General features: G+C 48.5%; 1 protein-coding gene and 1 long non-coding RNA gene across 7 annotated transcripts in view; one reads left to right on the forward strand and one right to left on the reverse strand.

The window, feature by feature from the left end:
- GRM4 (glutamate metabotropic receptor 4) overlaps positions 1 to 20332 on the reverse strand; it is a 247953-nt gene that overhangs the window by 120019 nt on the left and 107602 nt on the right. For 5 of the 6 annotated variants that reach the window (XM_043500559.1, XM_043500562.1, XM_038380296.2 and 2 more), the window contains exon 3: positions 16366 to 16582. The exons of the other annotated variant lie outside the window; for it this stretch is intronic. In XM_043500559.1, the coding sequence (XP_043356494.1) occupies positions 16366 to 16582 (217 nt within the window). The remainder of the gene's footprint in view (positions 1 to 16365; positions 16583 to 20332) is intronic. 6 annotated transcript variants of the gene reach the window in all.
- LOC122457141 overlaps positions 14405 to 20332 on the forward strand; it is a 29535-nt gene continuing 23607 nt past the window's right edge. The window contains exon 1 of the long non-coding RNA XR_006276507.1: positions 14405 to 14416. This is a non-coding gene — a long non-coding RNA (uncharacterized LOC122457141). The remainder of the gene's footprint in view (positions 14417 to 20332) is intronic.

Consider the following 20332-nt stretch of genomic DNA (forward strand, 5'->3'; position numbering starts at 1 on the left):
CAGCAGAGGCTCCGTTCCACCAGCCACACTCGGCAAACATAATCTTCCTCTTCCAGCCGAGCAACCTTTGCTGAGTGCCCTTCTCCGAGTGAGCACGCTGGCTCCACTGCCCCTCAGCATAACCTTTACCTGCCAGCACGCTCTGGCCTGGCTTTTGAGAGACCACAAAGAGAAGCGGCACACCCCTTTCTCAGCCAGAAAGAAAGGAGCTGACAGCTTGGCATATCCTGCCAGCCTCTCTGTTGGACAGCACCTTTGTGGTTACAGAGCCTGAGCAAGAAGCACTGCCCTGCTTGCCAGCTCCAGGAATGGGGCAGGGAGTGGGAGGGTGAAACAGGTGCTGACAGAGGAACTTCTGCCCTGACTGAAGTTTACTCTGCAAACAGGGCCTCTGAGCCTCAGAGCAAAGAGCCAGGGAAAGCCCTGGTTAGGTCAAAGCTAGCTCAGATATGCCTATGTGTGCAGCGTACCCATTGTGAGAGGGATAGATGACACCAGGGGGCAAGGGAAGAGGACAGTTTCTCCCTGAGATGGTGAACTGAAGGCTCACAGCCCCTCCAGAACCGAGACAGGAGGACAGCTGCCTCTGAACACAACAGTGGGGTAATTAACGAGAGATTTTTCTGCTGTGAAAGATCAAGGGATTCAAGCCCTTTACCAGTATCTTTCATCCACACATCTCCAAGCACACTATCACTGTCATTCATTGAGCTTAATAAACCCCAACTCCTTGAATGAAAAAAGGATTACCTTATTTTACAGGTAGGGACAGTGAGCCCAAGAAATACATGGGGCCAGGTTTTCAAGTGCTCAGCCCCCACAACTGGGCCCAGATTTTCACTAGAGCTCAGCTCCCATGTAGGAACCTAAACAAGGGCCAGATTTCCAGGAGTGCACAGCATCAGTAGCTCCCAACAGAGCAAGGAAATGGTTAATGGAACCCAGGAGTCCTGATGTCTGATTGCCCCCTCTAGTCACACTGGACAATGCTCCCTACAGTCAGGGCTGCATGGAGCAGATTGTTGGCAGGGTCACCATTCAGACATACTGCCAAGCGTGAGGGTCCTCAGACAAACAGCACCAGAAGTGTAGGGAATATTCTCCCTGAATGAATGCGATTTCTGGAAGGCCACGTAACATCCTGCAAAGGACTAGGACTTTGGAACCACTGGAGTAGCACCCACCCCCACGAAGCATCTATCCAAGGCCCAGTCCATACTGGGCTAGCCCACTGGAACCATGTAAGTAATACTGGGTCATCCCCCACCAGCGCAGATCCACTGGATAAAGCAGTTAGGTCTTTGTGTTAATGCTAGAGCCAAATCTGCAGGCTCATATTCGGGCAAGGTCTCATTGAAGTCAATGGGAGTAAAAAGAGACAGTGATGGGAGGCGCAGCTGCTCAAAGCTCCTTGGTTGCAAAGGGACTCATTCCAAGTCCACTGAAGTCCATGGGAGTCTTTCCCTGGACATCAATGGGCTTTGGATCAAGACCAAAGTGAATAAGGATATTTGCCCACTGACTCTACCATATTAACAGGCTGAGGGTGATCAATATGCAGCACCTTCCCTCTCTCTAGAAGCTCCCACGTGGGCATATTAAGGTAATTTCCTATCAGCCTGTTATACAAGCCAAGGGGAAGTCTCCTTTTTGCACAGAGCCATTAACAGGATCAAGCAGGCGCCGCATTCTGGCAAGAGCTGGCACTAATTTATGGGCAAGGCAGCAGCACGACAGAGGCCACGGGACAAACACCGGGGAGGTTAAGATGCTCCCCAGGCCTCGTATATCTCGCTAAGCATTTCACCCAGGGCGCTCTGCCATGGCAGTGTTGGGAGTGGGAGAGATGGAGGGAGCAGCAAACCCCAGGCCATGCTGGCAATGAGCGAGGGGGCACAGTACAAACCCCAGATGGTGTTCTTCCAGGCCCTAAAATTGGGACATCCCTAAGGTGGGATATTAAATTCTCTAATTGACCTGGTAAGCTCCCAACTCGGTTCAAGTCCCACAAGTGACTGAGATGGCCCCCATTGCACAGCACATAGGTTGCCTAGCCTCCAAGGGACAGATTTATGGGCCCAATCCTTGACCCCCTTGCCCACCTGAGAATGTGAACCAAAGCCCGATGAAATCAGCAGGAGCCTTTCCATCAGGGTGTGGGTCAGGCCCTGGCAACAGTGTAATAACAGCTCTGTCCAAGGTGCTGAATTCAGCTGGACAGCAGCAGCTACTGCAGTAAACGGTCTTCCAGCGAGACTCAATAATTGAGTGCTGGCTGCACAAGAACAGCAATCTTTGAGAGGAAAGGGAGCCAACTTCTCCCCACAAACCATGCAATACTGCGAACGCTACCCTTCTTTTGCCATCGGGCTGTAGGCTGTGCACTCCAATTCCTACCTTCTTTGCTGGTGGGCCAGAAAAAGTTGTGCCGAGAAAAGGAGAGCACCATGTGCGCGCCTTTAGGGAGCTACCAGGGGGCAGGTGATTGCTTCTCTTCTCCATTCATCCTATGTGCCTGATCTATAATCGCAATTAGTTGTATTAGCCTTGTGCCAGGGTTACAGGAGGCAGTTTACCAAGGTCAAGTGCATGGAGGTTTTGTTTTATTTTAATCTCAACAAGATTTATCTGCCAAAGCAAACCTCCGTACGCCTGTGATTAGATAGGTAGAGATTTCACAGCTGTGCACTGCAAAAACAAAAACACACAACTTGAAGCCAACTTGAGAATGAATGAATTCCTGAGTTACCATCAAGGCAATGAACTACTGCGAGCTGGTGTGAAATCCAACGGAGTGTAATTAAAACACAAAGGAAAGTTGGGGGGGGGTATTTGTTTTTCTGCTACCCACCTTCTGGTTTTGTAATGCCACCCATCACCATGGTAGCTGAACAGCTCTCCTTAAGTGCATTCCCTGAACAATGTTGCAACAAATTCCTTATGCAAGGAAAATAGGTTGGTGTTAATAAAAGTAGAGGCAATAGTGTTGTCTAATGGATAAGACACTGGGTTGTGAGCCATGTGAACTGGTTACTTGACCTTGAGCAAAGTCACTCACTGCTGTGTGCCTTGTTTTCCCCATCAGTTACATGATCATTCCCGCACATTCACTTTCCACCAAGCATTCATGCTGTAAAGAGCCAGATTGCACAAGGCAATTTTAGGGAACAAATACCACAGGGCTGTGAATATGGTGAAAGTGAGTTCATCTGAAAATCCAAATGAGTATGCATGGGAAGTATGTTTCCAGTATTTGCTCACTTTGGTAATTACACTCTGAAAAGAAAAGGAGTACTTGTGGCACCTTAGAGACTAACAAATTTATTAGAGCATAAGCTTTCGTGAGCTACAGCTCACATTTGGACTAATGCATCCGATGAAGTGAGCTGTATCTCACGAAAGCTTATGCGCTAATAAATTTGTTAGTCTCTAAGGTGCCACAAGTACTCCTTTTCTTTTTGCGAATACAGACTAACACGGCTGCTACTCTGAAACTCTGAAAAGAGACACTGAAAAAAAGAGTGGCATTGGATGGTTCTAAATCCATTCTCTTTCAGTGATTCCCATACCTAATTTGCTTAGTTTACGAGTCTGAAGATTATATTGCTAACTGCCAGTGCCACAAATTCAGCCTGTGATCTGAAAATCACTGTGTTCTTTTTGTCTTAGATGCCATTGTTGATTATCTACGGACGCATTTCCAATGAACCTCTCATTGGAATATCTAGGCGCAAGTTACAGAACTAGGAATTGCAGATCGAAGAGTCTTCATGTGGAAAAACAGAGAAACCTCCCATTCAGCTTGGACTGATTGTTGCTGTGATAAAGATCAAGATAAGGCAGCATGGTCTAGTGGGTAGGGCACTAGACTAGCACTCCTGAGACCAGGGTTCTCATCCCAGCTCCTGATAAGCTGAGCATCTTTGTTCAAGTCACTTCCCTTCTTCTTCATGTCTTTGTTTCCCCTCCCACCCTTTGTCTATTTAGACTGTAAGCTGTTTGGGACAGGTGCTGTCTCTTACTATGTGTATGTACCGTGTCTAGCACAATGGTGCCCTGATCTTGGTTGAGCTACCATAATACCAATAATAAGGAGGAGTCATTTTTATAGCATCACCTTTTCCAGTAATGACAATTTAAGTGCTCGATCTTTACATCAGATGGGCAACCATGTGTTAAAAAAAGAGCAAATGATCCTGCAACACCTTTGCATGCATTGTCACACTGGTTGTTTGTGGAAGTGACTGATTAGCAATCTCCCAATTTCCATGCACAATCATGGCAACTGCATGCACAAGTCTGACCTGCAACCCCACTCCTATCTCATTTATACCTGAAGATGTTATAGCTGCCAAAACCTCCATTTAATATTATCCAAACCTTCTTTACATTCTCACTAGCTGAGTCACTTCTTTTACATGACATGCCGAGACACTGAGCACAAGTAATGAACCCAGCTCAACTGGAAATAGACAGACATGAACGAATGCATCATAAATATATATCGGCCTCTTGAGGAAAAATATAGAAAACCCAGTGAAGGATAAAACAGGATGGAGGGAGAAAAATGACAATATGAAATTGATTCAGACAGATGACTAAAGAATCTTGCATTTGGCTCGAAATATTACTCTCTTCACAAAATAGAGAGCTGCACATTATGAAGCATTGCATAACATGTGTTGCACACCGGTTAAATTACATAAATATAAAGCTAATATTTCATCTCAATGTGTTTGGTGATGGAGTGAGAAGAGGCCAGAGAGCGTGCATGTTTGCATATCCTATGGCATTGCAAGCGGGCTTTGTCCTTTCCCTGCCCAGAGCGTTTGAAGCAGTGTCGACTATTCTGGGATCAAAGACAGACTCGGATATGACTAGAAGAGGGGGCTGGGAAGACGTCCCAACTTCTGGCTCTGCCCTTACACACTGCCTATAATAGGCCAGGGGAGGAGGCTGGATGCCTGGGCCATGGTGGCCCCGCCTGCGCTTGCCCTTCCCGTCCCTGCTCTGCCCCTTCCCCACGGCCCGCACCGCTGCCTGGTAAGTCCCTCCTGTCCTCCACTCCATCTCCCCCTTCCCGAGCTCCCCACATCCTTCCTCTCCTCCACCCCACCTCCCCGTGAGAGAGACACCCCGCCTGCCACATCCCTGCAGGTGGTGGGGGCCTTGTGGGAGAGGAGGGACATGGGGAGTGGGGGGGGTGCCAAGAGGGGCAGGGCATGAGGCAGAGCAGAGGTGGAGTGGGGGCAGGGCCATGGGCAGAAGAGGTCTAATGGGGAACTCGCCTCTCACAGGGGAAGCTACACCCACTGTCCATGGCTCTGCCATTAATTTCCTGGGCTCTGCTCCTGGCTCTGCCACTAATTTCCTATGCAGCCTTGGGCGGATACCTTCACACACCCTCGTGCCTTGTACCAGCCTGTAAAAATTAGAAATACTAGCTGCCTTTGTAAAGCACTCAGGATGCACTAGGATAAAGTGGTGGCTGTTAAAAGCTGCAAACAATACAGTCTGAAATGCACAACAACTTTACTGAACCCACAGACTTACAAACAAAACAAATTATCCTATACTTACACGGCAATAGATGATGCTCTTTCAATTCTCATCTATCCACACATATACCAATGCTGCTTTCTCAATATACGAAATAAACTGTACTACTGGCTGGTAACTATTGGTAAATATTGACTTTTTAATGGCCAGTCCTGGGTCAAAGTTTATCTTATCCTGGTCTTGCACCCATGGTCCATCTGGTCCAATGCCCTGTCTCTGACAGTGGCCAGTACCATCTGCATCAGAGGTGGGTGCAAAAAACCCTTCAGTGATGGGACAGTCTGCCCCCAGGGGAAGCTTCTGCTCAGCTCTTTAGTAGGTTTACACCCTGAGGCAGGAATGTACTTGCAACAGCATTAATATGAAACTTTGGTAAATACTGTAATGGAAGGTCAAGTTGATAATGCACCAGAAAGAAAACAGCTTGAATGCTTCCTGGTAACTACAACAATGAACATCACCACATTATGAAAATACAAATGTACTCCAAAGACTCAGGACAGGCATAAAGAATTGAAGCACAGCTGTGTTATGGAGGAGATGGCAGGCGTGCACACATGCAGAGGGAGTATAAAGGCACACCAAGAAATTTGGGACTTTAATTTTAAATATTTTGCTGAGAAAGATGCCAGGAAAAGGCAGCATTGCCTCCCTTCGATTATTCCAAGGAAAGCAGGCTGCCTGTTGACTGAGGCATAATATAGTGATCCAAGCTGATTTCAGGTAAACTTTGTGGCTTGACAAACTGCCCAAGTCTCATTCACACCACTCTGGCTGTGTAAAGGAGCTTTGAAACAGGAATAAATTACATGCCTCTTTATACTACCAGAGTGGTGTAAAGGGGCCTTAGAGTGAAGAAAAACCTGGCCCATATGTATATTTTTATATATTCTTTATTCACTTAAGCAGGCTTGACACCACTGTAACTCCACGGGCTTCAGTGGGACCACTCCATATTTACACCAGTGGAAGAGAAAGAAGAATCAGGCCCAACCTATTTTCTTTGTAGACGCTCAGCATGTTGAGCGCACATTGGGCTCTTGAAAATCTGCCGGACTCTGCCCCCACTGAAGTCAATGGGAGTTTCTGAATCATTGGTGTCCTGAGCTGGACCAACACGGAATCCTTTTGAAAATCCCACTCCTATCTCGACGGTCCGGGGGCCGGGTTTTTCAGAAGAGCTCAGCTTCCATTTACGCCCCGAAATAGGGGCCAGATTTTCAAGGGACACTTCTGGGCAGAGTGCCACATGCAGCTGTGGGGGTTGGGTCCTTCTGACAACATGTCCTCAATGAAAACGAAACAGACCTGCATCTTGGGGCTGATCACACATTCCTTGATGGCCCAAGCACTGACACCCCTTGATGCATATGTATCTTGTATACAGGCATTTTACTCCGCCAGTAGCTGTAGGCCAGATTGTAAACACTCCAGCAGCACTGCTTACTGAGTAACTGCTCACCATGGTGAGTGACCCAACCTGGCCCGTAGGGTATTGTTTTATTGCTCTGTAAATAAGTGTGTTCCAGTAATTACAGCAGGGTTCCTTCCGATCAAACAGTGACTAATTACACGGCAGTTATACTGTAATTACAGTGTAATTAGGCTCTCTCATAACCAAATTAACACTAATTCACATAACCAGAAAGTTAACTGTATAAACGAATTGTGGCACTCAGTCTTTGGTTAATGCATGTGTATCTAGACTCCGGGTACATTAATTTACACTGTAATTGCTAAATCAGATAGTTAACTGTCCAGTTACCTACAATTATCACAAATTCATTTGTCTTAAACCACAGCCACGCTCAATTTGGAGGATGGCTCTAAGTCATTATAATCATTGTATTGGGAAGCCAAAAGGGGAGTCAGGATTCCTGGGTTCTTATCCCGGTTGTGCCATTGGCTCACTTTGTGACTTTCAGCCAGACACTTTCCCTCTCCACCTCTCACTCCCCCAATGGGGAAGTGAGACTAATAGAAACAGCTTTGCCACTGGGCTGCTCAGGAAAGAGACTCTCGCTTCTGTGGCTCCCATCACATCATCTCCCAAAACAGCCCCTGTCGAGTCTACCCCACACCAACCCTCAACATCTGGCTGGATTCCCTGTTGAGTGCAAGGGCGGAACATCACTGACTGCAGTGGAGTGGCATCTGCTTATGCACCTATGGCGAAACTCCCCCTGATGCAGACATGGAGGCCTAGGCATCACTCTTATCCCAGGGCTCAGTGACACCGTCCCTCTGCACAAGCGTGAACTTCATCCCTCGTGCAGCTGGCTCACCAGGTCTAATCACTACGCGATTTCAGCTTATCACATGGGCACTCACATCAGACCGAACTTGTTGCTTAGTGGGAGCCAAGTCATTGTGGGGTCACGTGACCTGCTTGATCTCCGGAACAAAGCAAAGAACCAAAGGGAGGCAAATAATTTGGTCCCTTAAATATCCCCCTCATTACAGAGCCCTTCCATGGGGACAGCAATGAAAACGGACGACTTGCCATATTGGATCAGAGCCACGGTGCATCTAGCCCTTGGCATGTCCAGTATCCTGTCTCCAATGGTGGCCAGTAATAACTGCTTCAGAAGAAGGTAAAAGAAACCTTTCAGGAGTTATGCAGTTATGACCTGGATGCAGACCTGGGTTCCCTTAGCCCGTACCCTAGCCTCAGAAGCCCCTTGAAACCTGGCAGGCCTTTCCTCAGAGCCGTCCCCTTGCTGTGCTGAATTTGCGTTGGAGCAGACAGCACTCCTGGCAGTGCCAGCATGATGCAGCAAGGACAGGTGATGCTGAAAAGATTTATAGACGCCTCTTTGGCAGAGGATGAAGCTGATGGATGGAGAAGGCAGGTGAGGGGCTGAACACACAACCTCCAAGGTGAAGCAGAACTGTAACCTTGGGTTCCCCCTTCTTGGGGAGTCCATAGATAATTTAGTTCCTCAGCTAGTAAATGCCACATTAAGGGCCTGATCCAAAAGCGGTTGAAATTTATGGGAGTCTTTCCACTGACTTCAGATCAAGTCCTTAGGGAGGACCAAATTCAGGCCTCATAGTCTGATGCCATAACTCTCGAGGAGGAACTTCCAGAAGCATTTCCCTCTCCCTACCCCGCTCCAGCAGCCCCAGCTCCCACTGAGAACAATGCAGGGTCCTTGCAAGTGAATCTGTTGGAGCTACATTTAGCGTCAGTCCACCCTAAGTAGAGCTGCAGCTTGCCCCAGTGACACGCCAGTCCTCTCTCGACCCTAACAGGCAGAACAAGGCTCAGCTTCTGGAACTCTGCAGATTCTTGCATTAGTGTCTCCTTAAGGGAGAAAGAGCAATTACCCAGCACCACCTTGTGAAGTCTCTCCAAACAAAGTCCCCTGAGTATTCCAACTGATCCCACCAGTGTCTGCACTGAGTCAAGAAACCCACCTTTCCCAGGTGCTGAGCCCTTGCAACTCCCATTGAAATTCACCCCATAAGACCTTGAGAACCCTGTCAGAACCCAGCCCCAGAGAAGGGAGGGAACCACCAAGAGGAAACTGTAGCTCCCACAACTCAGGTCGGCAGGTAGAAAACAAACTACATTTTAACACAGCCGAACGCAAGGTCATACATGGAGGAACAAGGAATGCAAGCCACACTTCCAGCATGGGGGCGGGGGTGTATCCTGGAAAGCAAGGGTCAAAGTGGGCAAGCAACTCAACATGAGCTCCCGGGTAATGCTGCGGCAAAAAGGGCTAATGCGATCCTCGGACATGTAAACAGAGAAATGTCAAGCAGTAGCAAGGAAGCGATTTTAGCTCTGGATACGGCACTAGTGAGGCCAATACTGGAGTGCTGCATACAGTTCTGGTGTGCCCATTTTGAACAGGTTATTGACAAACTGGAGAGAGTGTGCAGAGAAAAGCCACAAAAACAACTGGAGGGCTAGAAACAAAAATATGCTTTACAGTGAGACTGAACAAGCTCAATCGGTTCAGTTTGTCAAAAAGGAGACTCAGTGACGACTTAGTTATCATGTATAAGTACATTCATGGGGAGAAAACAACAGGTACTAGAGGCTCTTTAACCTAGCAGAGAAAGGCACAAGAACCGATGGCTAGACATTAATGCCAGACAAATTCAAATTAGAAATAAAGCACTGATTTTTAACACTGATGGCGATTAATCATTGGAACGAATTACCAAGGGCGGTGGTGGATCTGCCATCTCTTGAAGTCTTCAGATCAAGATTGGAGCCTTGTCCGGGAGATATGCATTAGTCAAACATCCATCCTGGCTCAGTACAGGAGTAACCAGATGAAATTCTCTGCTCTGCATTATGCAGATCAGACTGGATGATCTAATGGTTCCTCCTTTCTGGCCTTAAAATCTGTCAATAACAAATACCACTCACTCAGGGTAAGTCTACACTGCAGTTAAACAGCCCCTTATCCGTAGCCTCATGAGCCCAAGCTGGCACAGGCCAGCCTGACGTGTCTAATTGCAGCATAGACATACCCTCAGACTCTGTTTTGGAGGCAGATCTCTAAGAAAGGGCTACCGCACTGGGGCAACATGCCTGAGCCACAGGACAGCAAAGCCACCCTGCGGGGACAGAATCCAGGTGCCATTTGCCTTTAAAATAAAGCCTTTGCATCAGGCACATGCATCAGGAACGGAAGCATCAGTCAGCGGCCACTAGTAGAGGCCGGATGCTGGACTTGAGGGATTAGCGCTCTGATGCAGTACTGCAAATCCAATATTCTTAACACCTCCTCTACCACTGCCCCCACCACCAGCATGACAGACTGTCTCGCTCCAGGGAAGGTACTCACACAGCACCAGGGGAATAGGGTCCCCCCCACCTGTACAAGACGGGCAGAAAAGAGCTCGTCTCTTGGATGGCAAATCTGTGCGAGAGAGAATGCAAAGCGACAACAAAAAACGATTACTTTCCCCTTTATTCCTCTCATTGTCAGGTGATTTGTGTTATCATTAGGGTTCAGATGGGGCTGCTGCTTAGCACTGACAAACCCCAGTCGGGTTAGCAGCTAAGCCTTTAACGGAGAGCAATAAAAACCCTTTTTCTACGCTAACACCGCACTCCCTGCCTCCCTCCCCCTTTCTCATGCACACCCAGCCTACATCCAGACAAGCAGTGATACATACACAAGCCCTGTCATTCATACACCTATGGATTCACAGATAATTTAGTCACTTGTTCTCACTGCTATGTGCCACATATTCCTGGACATTCATACACACGTTCAAAGTCTACAGAGATGCACCCAGACATACACACTCTCTATTACACACACACACACCCCTATGTGCACACCCACCCCTATGCACACACCCACAGGTTCATACCCCCCAGGTATATGCAGAAACGCTGACAATCAACACGTACACACAGTGCTAGATGAGGACACCTTTTCCCTGAGTAACACACATAGACCCGCTCACTTATGTACAGATGCAGGTGTATACACACAAAGTACATTCCCCCATACATCCACACAATCACAAGTACTTGTGCATCCAGGAACAGCCACATCTGCCTGCTCTGAAGCACACACGCACTCACGTAAGACTGCAGACATGCCAAAACATTCTGCTTTTCAAGTTAAAATCCTAAAGAGCAGCGATTCCCAGTTGAATCCCTAGATGGACATTTCTGCATACTAAAAGCGCAGCCGGTTCTCAGAGCCACTGGATTAATGCAGTTCCTATTTATAGGGCTCTGATTAGAAGCTCATCACCTAGAAGTTTTTATTCCCGTTATCCATTTATAAGGCCGTAACACAGTTTGACTTGCGCTAGATGGACCGGTGTCCCACAGATCTTGCCAGAACGTAATGTGCCATTCAGATACAGTTAAATTAGTAATAGGCAGCCGTCGGTGCATGGCAGGACTCTAACTGCCTCTGAAAACACTCTTTAGTTCTTGACTCTCCATGGATTATTATGCAGCAGATAGCCAAAGAAATGCAGAACAGGGATAGGCCAAGCCGAGCTCTCCCCACAGCCAGTCCTACATCAATTTCCTGTAGCATACTCCTGCTAAGAGAGGTTAGCTCCGAGCGAGCACCCCGCAGACAGCATTGCAGTGCCTTCTGTTGGGAGAGGCTGGAACTCCCCACGCCTGGGCAGCTCCTCCCACCGTTTCCTATGGTGCCTTCTGTTGGGAGGGGCTGGGTGCGGAGTAGCTGTGAGATGGCCTCCAGCCAGTGAACTTGCACCACTGTTACAGGAGTGCTCGGTATTTGCATGTATGTCAATAGTTAGTTAGTGGATAAGGTGCCATATCAGCTCTTAACAACAGCGCCTCCTACTGACAGAGGCTGGGACTGGAATAGCTGTCTGTTCTTCCCTTCCCCACCCCCTCTGATTGCTCCTGCAGATTTCCCTATAGAGTCTCCTTCTGGGAGAGGCTAAGACCTCATTTCCACCCCACCCCTAAAGAAGTGGGAGAGCTCCTGTCCCACTCCTTTCAGAGACTCCTGGTGGGGGACGCTAGCACTGGTGTGACTCAAAGCTCCCCCTCCAGGACTCCCATGTTATTCTCCACAGCAGCCCCTCTTGGGGAAGGCTGGAGCCGCAGCAGCTGCAAGCTCCCAGAATGCAGCCAGCGCTCTCCCCTCTACTGTCACTGGCGATAATCCTTTCTAAGCATCCAGTGGCACCCGTCAGCCGAATGCTTTTCACCCGTCAGTCAAATCCTTGCAAAGAGTTTTGCTGAGCACAGACTTTCAGGCTGTCCAAAGTCTATAGACAAGTTAAAGAACCTGCCCGCAGAGATAATTCCACTGAACTGGGAGAACCAAGCAACAGTGCCAACTTTATTTTCCGTTAAAACCTGGTAGTGTTTGTCTGAAGTCTTCTCTCCTGGAAAGTGCCCCGCCCGGTGACTGATCTGGAAAGGCTGGGAGGTTGGAATAGGCTTACTGGCTGGGCCATAGCAAAGCCCCAACTTATTCCAAGTCTCCTTACACACAGCAAATGAGTTTCTTAGCTGCTAACTTACTCAGAAAGAATGATGGGCAGCAGACACTACGGTCCAGAAACTTCTGTGGACGGACTCATAGATTCCAAGACCAGAAGGGACCATCCAGTGTGATCTCTTGCCCAGCAAAGGCCATAGAGCTGCCCCAAAAAGAGTTCCAACAGCAGATCTTTTAGAAAAACATCCAGTCTTGATTCTAAAGTCGCCACTGATGGAGAACAGAATCTAGATCTCTTGCTGGTGCCCAAAGGATGGACTGTGCTACCCCCTGGGAACGACATAAGCTCTTTGGGGCAGGGACTGTCTTTTTATTCTGTGATTGTACCGCACCCGGCACAATGCGGTTCTGCTCCATGACTGAGACTTCTAGGTGCTACCCAAGTACAAACTTTAATAATAACAGGAGTCACTGACTCTGTAGGGCATATTCTGTCTTGATTTACACCTTGTACAACCCAACTAACGTGGGAAAAGTCAGCAAATAATTTGGTCCTGTGTCTTGAGATAAAATGTGTTGTGATGTGTGCATGCCATCACCAACTTGAGAACAGTTGGGGTATCTCTGTTGGCAACTAAGCACCAGCAATCAGACTGGAAACAAGACATACAATTTGTTAGTCTCTAAGGTGCCACAAGTACTCCTTTTCTTTTTGTGAATATAGACTAACATGGCTGCTACTCTGAAACCATTTTTAAACTGTGAGAGTAATTAACCACTGGAACATGCTTTCTACCCTTGTTTTGTTTCAATTTCAGCCATGGGGGTTCCTCTCTTGAAAGGGGGAGCCGCTAATACCAGAACAGAGATGGCATCATTCTGCCAATGCCACAAGGAGGGGGAGAGGGGAATGTGCTTGTGCTGTCACGGCGAGTTCAAGATGGGGGCCTAGCATCCTAATCAGCCTGAGCCACAGGGAGCTTGTTTCAGTGTAAGAGGGAAGGGGGGGGGGAAATATTCCCCACTGCAACAGCTGGGTCGATGACCTTGCATCCCTGCATTGTCGTGGCTGTATATCTCAGGACACTGTCACAAGTCTGCAGCCCCGTGGACACGCAGGGAGTGAGGGCTCAGCTGTAGTGAATGTGAAGGCATGGTCCAATGAGGCTGCTGGGCACTGACAATCCCTGTGCTTCTCTCTGGCTTGCCAACTCCCAGACTGAGGCAGCCTCTGCTACTCCGGACTCCAACACCAGGTCTCCTCTGAGTCCTGGCCTGGATCACACAGTACCAGATGGGGATAAACGACAAAGGACTACATTGCTCTTGCAGACAATTTCTCCCTGAGCCCCTAACATTGCTCCTCAGTGTCCCAGCCCTCCACCCCCCATCTCACTGGCCTCCAGGAGCAATAGGCAGCGCAGCTCACACAAAGAGTCTTAATCAAGGCTTTTAAATTTATGTCCTGCCTGGTTCATCGTTGGTCCAGAATCATTTTTTTTTTAAATCCCCCAGCTTTAGCCACTCGTTGCCAGCCTGCAAAGGGATGATTTATACTTCAGGGAATGAATCAATACAATATGGGCCAAAGACATCTTTAATCTCACAGAAGGATTAGGCTGCAGAGGGGGACGTCAGCAGCAGCCCACAGCCGTTCCGTTCAGATTTCAATTTGGAGATCGGCGCCTCTCTTTCTTCTCTCCCTCTCCTGCCTTCCTTCTTTTCTTGTGCCGCAGCTAAAGAAGTTGGAAACATCAAACTTCATTTAGCAGGCGGGCCCCGCTGTAAGTGGCTGGCTATTTTGTCCGTGCTAGCGACACAGAAGGGTGCCCAGGTACCGGGGGCTGCCTGGGGAGAGACCCCGTTGGAAGGAGAGGTCAGAGTTAACAGGAGAGATGCAATGCTCCACTGGTGGGGGGAGATGCAGCCCCACACTCTGGGTCCGTTTGTCAGCTGTGAAAGTGCAAGGGGGCCACAAGGTATCCAGGCAACACTCCCCATGGGGAATATCCCCACTGGCACATGCCCCTTAGGAACCACCCTGGAGCCGGAGGGGTGTCAGGGCAGGAGGGGGAGGGGGTGGCTCGTCTTAGTCACTCCAATAGCTCACAGTGGCTAAGCAGCTGCAGACAGGTTAAGTCTGCCCCCAATGCAACTCTCACCTGTGCCAGGGGCTGCACCAGGGGAGGGGCATTGCCACCCCACTGGTCTCTGCACATTCCCAAGGATGACTTGAGGCCTATATACCTGCCTGGAGAAGAGATGCCCACAGCAGAAGCCAACAAATAAGGATTGAATTGCCCCATCACCCTGCAAGGCTGCAGAGCCCCCAAGCCAGGATCAGGGCCCCTGTGTAGTGGGGACAAGGACCAGGAACGATTGAATAGGAGATGAAATCCCCCTCTCTTCCCAGGAGAGTGGTTCCTCTCTCTGAGCCAGGGGACCTTTTGATACCGGAGCTAGGGTCTTCCTCCATCCTCGGAAAGGGTGACCCCTCCCCATTAGGGTGAGAGCCCTTGGAGGGGGAGAAGAGGAGTAAGGGAGAGGGCTTGTCTATCGCTTCATTCCCACCCCGCATTGCTTCTTCCTCCCCAGACTGCTAGAGTTCCCTTCGTCTCACAGGGCCTGCCCAGGTGGAGCCCAGACGTTGAGTCCCAGCCATCGGGGATGCCTCACAAACTGCCGTTCCCCCACAGACTGTTGCTGTGACCTTTAGCGGTGCAATTAAAAGTGCTTAGGTGAGCTTTATGGTGGGATTCTAGCTGCAGGGTGGTACCAATGTGGAGCACTTGGTCACTATGTGGTCCGCAGGAATAAGCAATTACAATACGGTTGATAGGCCGAAAGCACATATACAGAGGCATTAGCATGCATTAGGCTATTTGGGGATTTAGCACGGGGAAAGAGGAAGAGGTGGAAAGAGGGATAAATCCAGAGACCCTTGTTCAGGCGAAACTCCAAGTGGGCCCAACCCTGAGCAAGCAAAGACAGCAGGATCCGTCCCATTCCACATACATTTCCTCTCTCCAGCATAGGCCTCGTCTCGACTCGGGGTTCTAGTCGCTTTTCACGCTGATTATTCCCTTCGGTCTGACTCTTCACAGGCCCCATGCCAGACACTAGCATCTCTCGATTGTACCTGGGTCCTGCGCCGGACCCTAAGGCCCCCTACGGTGGATCATGACTGAGGTTGAATTGTATTAGCCTAACCACGTGGACAGAGCTTTATGTTATGCTACCACACAAGTCCCCCACAAGCTGCCCCCCCAATTCAAAAGCTGCCTAACCCCCAATGCCACAGACGGGCCTCAGGAAGCTGTAACAATCTGCCAACAGGCCGCAGTGGTCGCTGTTTCCCAGATGCCAACAGGAGCTTCCCAATTCTGCTGTGCCGGCAACACGATACGGGCCTGGGTGCAGGCTAATGTAGCACCTCCAATGGGCAGCTGTTACCACAGCAGACTAAGCCACAGCTGCTTCACAAAGTTTACACTTGCATTTGGGGACAAGTGCCCCTAGGATGATCCTTAAAGCACAAGAAGCTTCATAAAAACTAGCCCTTTCCCCTTCAGTCATCACCTCTGTCTTTGCTAGCTAGCCAGAGAGAGGCCATTCCTCACCTGCTTGATGTATTCAGCTGTATGGACAGATCAGTGACGGAGAGAGATTAGAGGTGGGCCTAGAACCCACGTCCTTCAGCTTCCAAACTGCAGATGTTGCCATCCAAGCTTAAGGACTAACTCAACCCCAGCTGTATCCAGATACATTCTACCCCTCACTTCCTTGCAGTTACCGACACCATGACCCATAATGCAGCTCACCCCAAGAGATCCAGCTGTATTTTGCTCCCAGACCCCATGGCCTGTATCTCGGCAGGAAGTTCACTCACCATCCTCTCTGGACTTCTGGATGAAGGCCTCCACCCCACTCTCGCCGTAGCTTCCCTCGGAGGCTAAGGTGGAGACGTAATTCCACTTGAGCTCCTTGACTATGTCCACCATGGCTTGGGCCTGGTAGGTGTCGGAGGGCACAACGCGGGAAAAGAAGTCATACCGACTGTTGTCGCTCAGGTCGGGGGCAGTGGAAGCGTAGCTTATCTGGGGTATCTGCAGGGGCAAGGAAAGAGAGGTCACTGAAATAAAGAGGAGCAAATTGCAGGAGCCTTAGACCACAAGCCATCTCACTGACATGACACGGGACGGCTTGAGGGAGGGCACACAAATCACACTGCAGGTGCAACAGTTGAAGAAGGCAAGACTGGGGTGTTGTGGATATATGAAGTACCGACGGATGAGCCTTGTTGACTCACATTCACAATCATTGTCTACCCTTGTGTTTTAAAACCCATTCCCACCCCTCAAGTCTTATTTTTTTAAACCGATTTTTCTCACTATTGGAATAAGTGCACCATCGGTCACCACTAGAGATAGAAACCAGGACTTAGATTCCCAACAATACTGCACCTTCCCAGGCACTAAGATATGTTCACCAACCCTTGGACTTCAAATAAGGGGGCTGGGAAGGAAGAAAACAAAGACTTTTGCTTGCATGCTACCAGGGGATACTCCAGTTCTCCCTCCAGCAGCAGTTCTTCAGCAATCCGATCTGGGCTTCTCCCAGTCACGGTACCGTGAGGACTCTTGGGTGCAAGCAACTCAATGCCAGCAGAACTCCAAAACTTTTTCCCAGCTCTCTACCAGTACCTGAGCAATACAGGGGGTGGAGCTGGGGAGTGGACAAGTGTTTTGTAGATGCATCCAGGTGCAATAAGATCATAACTGTGTTCTTGTACAGAAACTTTCCATCCACATCTGAAAGCGCTTCAGGGGAAATGATACAGGCCTGCCTTTATGTTTTACAGATGGAGAAACTGAGGCATAGACTGGAAGTGACTTGCCCAACGTCAAACAGCAGATTAAGAATAGAACCAGGAATGGCCCTAGCTGTTCTGCTGGCCTGGGTGGAGGAAAACATTTTCACACAGTCCACACCAGCAGCTAAGCAAAAATCAAAAACACACCCTGTGGATATTGGCACTCAGGGCATCCATTCTGCTCGCCTGCCCATTGAGCTGGCGCTGAATAGAACTCTGGTCTCCTTTGGCCCAGTCCAACTCCCTCTCCAATGGGCCACACATTGGCAATTGTTTTCAAGAACTCTTAGGGGAAGAGTGAGATCCCAGAGGACTAGAGAACGGCAAACAGTACCTATCTTTAAAAAGGGGAACAAAGAGGGCCCAGGGAATTATAGACCAGTGAGCCTAACTTCAATACTTGGAAAGATACTGGAACAAATTGTTAATCAATTTGTAAGAACCTGGAGGACAATAGGGTTATAAGGCATAGCCAGGATGGATTTCTCAAGAACAAATCATGCCAATGCAAGCTAATTTCCCTTTTTGACAGGATTATTGGCCTAATGGATGGGGGGGAAAGCAGTAGATGTGATACATCTTGATTTTTAGAAAGGCTGTTGATACAATCCCCCATGACATTCTCATAAGCAAAGTAGGGAAATGTGATCTAGATGAAATTACTATAAGGTGAGTGCACAAACTGCTTGAAAGACCATACTCAAAGAGTAGCTATTAATAGTTTACTGTCCAACTGGGAGGGCATATTCTGTCCTGGGTCCAGTACTATTCAGTATTTTTATAATGATGTGGCTAATGGAGTGGTGAGTACGCTCATAAAATTTGTGGATGATATCAGGCCAGGAGGAGTTACAAGCACTTTGGAGGACAGGATCAAAATTCAAAACAACCTTGACAAATTGGAAGAATTGGTCTGAATTCCACAAGATGAAATTCAGTAAAGACAGGTGCAAAGTACTTTGCTTGGGAAGGAAAAATCAAATGCATAACTACAGTACAGGGAATAATTGTCTAGGTGGCAAAAGGGATCTGGGGTGATAGAGGATCACAAACTGAATATAAATCAACAACGTGATGCTAACATCATTCTGGGGAGTATTAACAGGAGTGTTGTATGTGAGATACAGGAGGTAATTGTCCCACTCTACTCAGCACCGGTCAGGCTGGAGTACTGTGTCCAATTCTGGGTACCACACTTTGGGAAAGATGTGGAAAAACTGAAGAGTCCAGAGGAGAGCAACAAAACATGAGCAAAGGTTTAGAAAACCTGACCTGTGAGGAAAGGTTAAAAAAAAAAAGGGTATGTTTAGTCTTGAGAAAAGGAGATGGTGGGTTGACCTGATAATTTCCAATATGTAAAGGGCTGTTATAAAGAGGACAGTGATCAATTGTTCTCCATGTCCACTGAAGGCAAAACAAGAAGTTACGGGTTTAATCTGCAGCAAGGGAGATTTAGGTTAGCTATCAGGAAAAATAAACTTTATTATTAGAAGGATAACTAAACTCTGGAACAGGCTTCCAAGGGAGGTCGTGGAATCCCCATCATTGGAGGTTTTTAAGAACACATTGGACAAACACCTGTCAGGGATGGGCTAGGTTTGACTTGATCCTGCTTCAGCAAAGGGGGCTGGACATGGTGACCTCTTCAGGTCCTTTCCAGCCTGTCATTTCTATGATTCTATGCTTTCCAAATACAGCAGCCAGAGGCCAACAACGCAAGGAGAAAACAGAGTGAGGGAAGATGAAAAGACTGAGGGATCTTGGTTCCAAGTGTCACAACTTTTTGACACTCCAAGGGCTTTGATCCTTGCCAAAGACCTGAGCTCTGGAAAGCTCCTTGCACTGAGGAGCTTGGGAGAGGAAACAAAAAAGGACAGGAATATTTTTCTCCTCCTTGCTCCCCGATTAACAGAGTCGGTTTGATGACACATACAAAGAGCTGGGAGGGGGAAAAATAAAAAACACGGTTGCTCCTTTGTATTTTCTCCCACAAAAGTTCTTGGCTTTGCAACAAAGCCAAGCAGATGGGGAGACTTCAGAGTCTCCTCAAGAAGAAAAGAAACCAACCCTCTTCTCCTGAAAAATACAAGAGGAAAAAGAAGAGAACATAACAAATCTAGATCAATTCTAAACCCTTCTCCCAGGCCCTGCCGGAAAAGAGAGGAACTAAAGGGCTTGTGCGAGCCAGGTCTGATGCTGCCTAAACAGCCGGCAAAACGGTTCTGTGATGCTTTAGTTTTTCCCACTTTTTATCTCCTCTTTTCTCTCACCAGTTCCTCCTCCGCCCACGCTTTGAGCCTAATTATATCGATCTTCAAAGGGGACAGCCCTGAACTCCCAGAAGAGCATGGAGGGAAAACCAAAGAGCAACTGAGCTATCAACAAGTCTCTTTGATTGCCTTTGGAGTAGCATGGGAGCTCTGTGCCTGGCTGGCTGACAGAGAGAAGTTAACATCTCCCACATCCCCCTTCCCCTCCCCAGCTTTCTGTGTGAAGTATGCTCTACATTGGCCTGTCAGGCCACTTTGATCTCCTCTGTGTGCTCTCTGCATACACGAGAGTGTAAACATTCTTCGCCAGTCAAGCTTAGGACCATTTCTCAGCTGACAAGGATTGGAAGCAAAAGTGCAACCCCAGAGAGCAGACACCCAGCCTTAGTACAGTCTATATCACCACTAGCAGCCCAGGATGGCAAGAAAAGCCCCCAAAAGGCTCTTCCCGCTGACCTTGCCCACTCTCAGAGAAGGGGAGCAGCCAAAAAGGGACTGGGGTGGACTGATAACTTGGGGCAACTCAAGGGGGACAAGGATGGGAGGGAGGTCCAGCCATTTGACCCCTGGGAAAGAACTCCACCACAGAAACAATAACAGCAGCTCCCCATCAGGAGAGGGGAGGAACCACAAAGATTAACTAAATGGGGGCGGGGGCGGAGGACAACCAAGGAAAGGCCCGGGGAGGGGAGTGGAGGCAGCCTATTTGAATT

This window comes from Dermochelys coriacea, chromosome 21 (genome assembly GCF_009764565.3).
Source record: "Dermochelys coriacea isolate rDerCor1 chromosome 21, rDerCor1.pri.v4, whole genome shotgun sequence".
Classification (NCBI taxonomy): Eukaryota; Metazoa; Chordata; order Testudines; family Dermochelyidae; genus Dermochelys; species Dermochelys coriacea.